At 44.4% G+C, this 3,558-nt stretch overlaps 1 protein-coding gene across 3 annotated transcripts in view; it reads left to right on the top strand.

The window, feature by feature from the left end:
• The window catches only part of CWC25 (CWC25 spliceosome associated protein), a 34,395-nt gene that overhangs the window by 19,711 nt on the left and 11,126 nt on the right, over positions 1-3,558 (top strand). For all 3 annotated transcript variants that reach the window (XM_027774744.1, XM_027774743.1, XM_027774745.1), the window contains 2 exons: positions 933-1,002; positions 2,882-3,006. In XM_027774744.1, the coding sequence (XP_027630545.1) occupies positions 933-1,002; positions 2,882-3,006 (195 nt within the window). The remainder of the gene's footprint in view (positions 1-932; positions 1,003-2,881; positions 3,007-3,558) is intronic.

Genomic DNA, 3,558 nt, shown 5'->3' with positions numbered 1-3,558 from the left:
CCCCCGGGGGGGTGGCCACGCCGCAATCCCTTCTCCTCCATTCTCCTCTCAGGATCTTGGGCACACATGCACACACACCCGGCATGAGTTTAAGCCACCAGGTCCGGGACTCGAACCGCGGTCGACTATGTGGGAGTCCAGCAACATAGCCATTATGCTAACTGCTGGTCCCCAGTAACAAATTCTTGAAGTAGAATTTGTGAGATCAAAGAGTATGTACTAGTTGTGATTAAGTGTTGTCAAATTATCCACCAGAAAGATTGACCAGTTTATCTTCCTATGAACAGTGTATGAGAGGAAAATGTATTTTTCCTTTTTTTCTTTTTTTTTTTTTTTTTTTTTTTAATTTGCTGTAGAGTGTATGTGCTCTCTAGAGAGAGAAAGAGAGAAAGCACCCCTAGGGGGATGGCTATACCACAATCCCTTCTCCTTTGGGGATTGTTGGGCTCACATGCTTATATACCTGGCGTGTTCATCAAGCTTCCAGTTCTAGGATTCCAACCATACTGTCACCCATGTGGAAATCAGCCACCTTAACCACAAAACTGGCCAACTAGCCCAAGAGTAAGACTTTTTGAAAGAGGATCCATTCTTTTTATTTCCCGGGTGGTTATCATGCTGAACAGTGGAGGTAATTTTTGAAATGTTAAAGCCATTTATATACAGAATGGCACCTGTTTATTTCACCTGGAAGTCTTGACCACTGAGCCTAACAAAAAGTAGACCAGGCTCACTTTCTCTGAGTGCAGCAATGTAGACTTTCCCCACAGCATGCAGGTTTCAGGGAGAGTTGTGGCTTCTACACCATCATAAAGATTTCAGTCTAGGGCTTCTGTTCACTGGGAAGAAGTGTTGCTATGTGGAATATGGTAAGTAGAATGACTTCTCATTCCAAAAGACATAGTCATGGTCTCTGTCATTTCTTCTCTTAGGAAAAAGGAGGAGGAGAAAAAGAGAGAAGTATTGAACAATCCCGTTAAAATGAAGAAAATCAAAGAATTGGTAAGTAGTACATCTAGTAAACACCAAGAACATCTTTTAGGTATTGTTTTTCCCTCCATTTACTCTTACCTCATGGTAGGAAAAGCAGAATGGCCTTTAAAAATTGTATTTTTTTTAAGCGTTTTTTTTTTTTTTTTTTTTTTCCTTAGGATGTGTGCACTTGCTGGAGAGAAAGACAGGGTGAGAGGGAAAGTGAGAAATCACCCCCTGAGGGAATGGCCATGCTGCAATCCTTTCTCCTCTGTTTTTCTCCTGGGATCTTGGGCACACACTCACATGCACCTGGTGTGATTTTGAAGCCACCAAGTCTAGGACTTGAACTGTGATTGACCATGAGATAGTCAGTGATGTAATCGCTACACCATCTGCTGCTCCCTAAAAGTGTGTCTTTTGTGGGCCAACCTATGACCTAGTGGTTAATTTAAGGCTACTGGATCCCATGAGGCCAGTTGTATGTTTCAAGTCCCAAACCCAGTTGCTTGAGAAACACGCTGGGCATATGTGCATGTGTGCCCAGAATCCCAGAGGGGGAGAGAGAAGGAGGAGAAGGGTTTGTGGTGTTACCATGGTCCATGGGAGGTGCTTTCTCCTCTCCGTCTTCCTGGAGAAGTGCATGTGCCCTCTAGCACACATGTGCACATGCATGCACACAAAATTACATCTTTTATTTATTTTTATGATAACACATGTGCATGCATGAGAGAGAGAGGGAGAAGCACTCTTGACGAGGTCTTATACCATGATTCCCTTTTTTCAGCCCTCCAGTTGAGGATCTTAGGCACACGCGTGTGCCCTATGTGTTTTTGAGCTGACAGGGATTTTGAACCCACGGTCAGCCATATGGCTTCTAACCTTCAGGGTACCTGTGTTACCTTTGTGCCATAGTGGCGGTACCAAAATTTTGTGTCTTTTAGAGACCATCTTCTGGTGATTTTACACAGGTCTTATTATTTACGTTTTTGTTTTTAATTTATTTAAGTTTCTCATACATGTGTGTATGTATCTGTGTGTGTGTGTGCATAGTTGTCAGGAAACTCATGACATGTTTTTCTATGTTTTCCTGTGCAAAAAATACTTCATGACTTCTCTGATAATTTTTAAAAATTTTTTTTTAGTTTTTTGCTTCAGGGTGTGTGTACTTGCCAGAGGGAAATGGAGAGGAAGGGGAAATGAGAAATTGTCCTTCCGAGGAAATAGCCACACTGCAATAACTTCTCCATTCTCCTCTTGGGATTTTGGGCACACATGCCTGGCATGTTTTCAAGCTGCCAGATCTGGGACTCAAATCATGTAGTTGACCATGTGTGATCCAGCTGCCTTAACCTCCATGCCACCTGCTCCCCGCCCCCTGCCCCCCAGTTTTAATTTATTAAGTTCTATTTCCTCTGTCTTTTGGTTGGGAAAAAACACCACGTGGCATCATCTTTTCCAGCAATGGGAAATGCCTATGGAAAGCCTGATCATGCCCTGTATTCAGAAATCAGTGTCTTTGGTCATGGTCTAAAGCTTGAAGGCTCCATATGATTTATTACATTATTGTTACTTGGACCAGTTGGTAAGAAAAAATTAAAGACTGACCTTATAACCCCTGACTGGTTTTAGTGGAGCTGGGATTCTTTTGACATAAAGTGGAAGTTCTCAGGCAGTGGCTCTGGGAACTGCTGAAAAACACAAATCCCTAAGCCTCATCGGCCAGAGATTCTGTAGAGTCGTCTAGGGTGTGTTTGTGCATAGCCAGGGTTAGGACCCTCCCTGTTCTCTGTCTTGGAACCCATAGACCTAGAGGCCTGGAGGCAGTTTCCATATGACCCAGTTCCCTCACAGCAGATGACAAAGTTCTCCCTGGCTTTGAGTGGTTATGTTCTGGGCATTTTTCTAGTTGCAAATGAGCCTGGAAAAAAAGGAGAAGAAGAAAAAGAAGGAGAAGAAAAAGAAGCACAAGAAGCACAAGCGTAGAAGCTCCAGTAGCGAACTTTCCAGCAGTGAAGATGAGCACCGCGGGAGGTGAGTGTGTGGAGGTGGCCTCCCTCGTCGTGGATTCACTTGATCATCCATTCGTCCACTCCAGAGATAGTAATTGAACACTTGCCCTAGCTGGAACTGCTGGGTATTGGAGTTCTAGTGGTGAGTCCTCAGACATGGGCCCTGTGCAAATAGAGCTTGCCATTAGTTCTCAAATTCCTCAATGCTTAATCTGGGTGGATCTCTTGGCGTGCTGTTTGAGACACGTCCCCTGACAGAACTGACATTAGCTTTGTAGGTCTTAGGTCAGAGATCCTGGGTGGGTCTTAGTTTTGTCTCAGCCATGATTCCTCAGGACTGGAACAAATTTTATGCCAGCTTTTTTAATGGATTAATGGGCCCATGTGAGCCTGTTCGGCACATTTCCCGTGGGAGCAGTCAGTGCTGTAGCTGCTGACTCACTATTAGTCCCGGGAATAGCAGCACGAGGTGAGAGGAGAATGTGTTCAGGCGTTGGGGCTGAGAAGCTCGGCCCACGGGTTTTCACAGGAAAAACTTGACTGTGCTGATGCATCTTCCAGCAGACAGTCCAAA

The sequence above is a fragment of the Tupaia chinensis genome, unplaced genomic scaffold, assembly GCF_000334495.1.
Source record: "Tupaia chinensis unplaced genomic scaffold, TupChi_1.0 Scaffold000477_1, whole genome shotgun sequence".
Classification (NCBI taxonomy): domain Eukaryota; kingdom Metazoa; phylum Chordata; class Mammalia; order Scandentia; family Tupaiidae; genus Tupaia; species Tupaia belangeri.
This window is presented reverse-complemented; position numbering and strand designations above follow the sequence as displayed.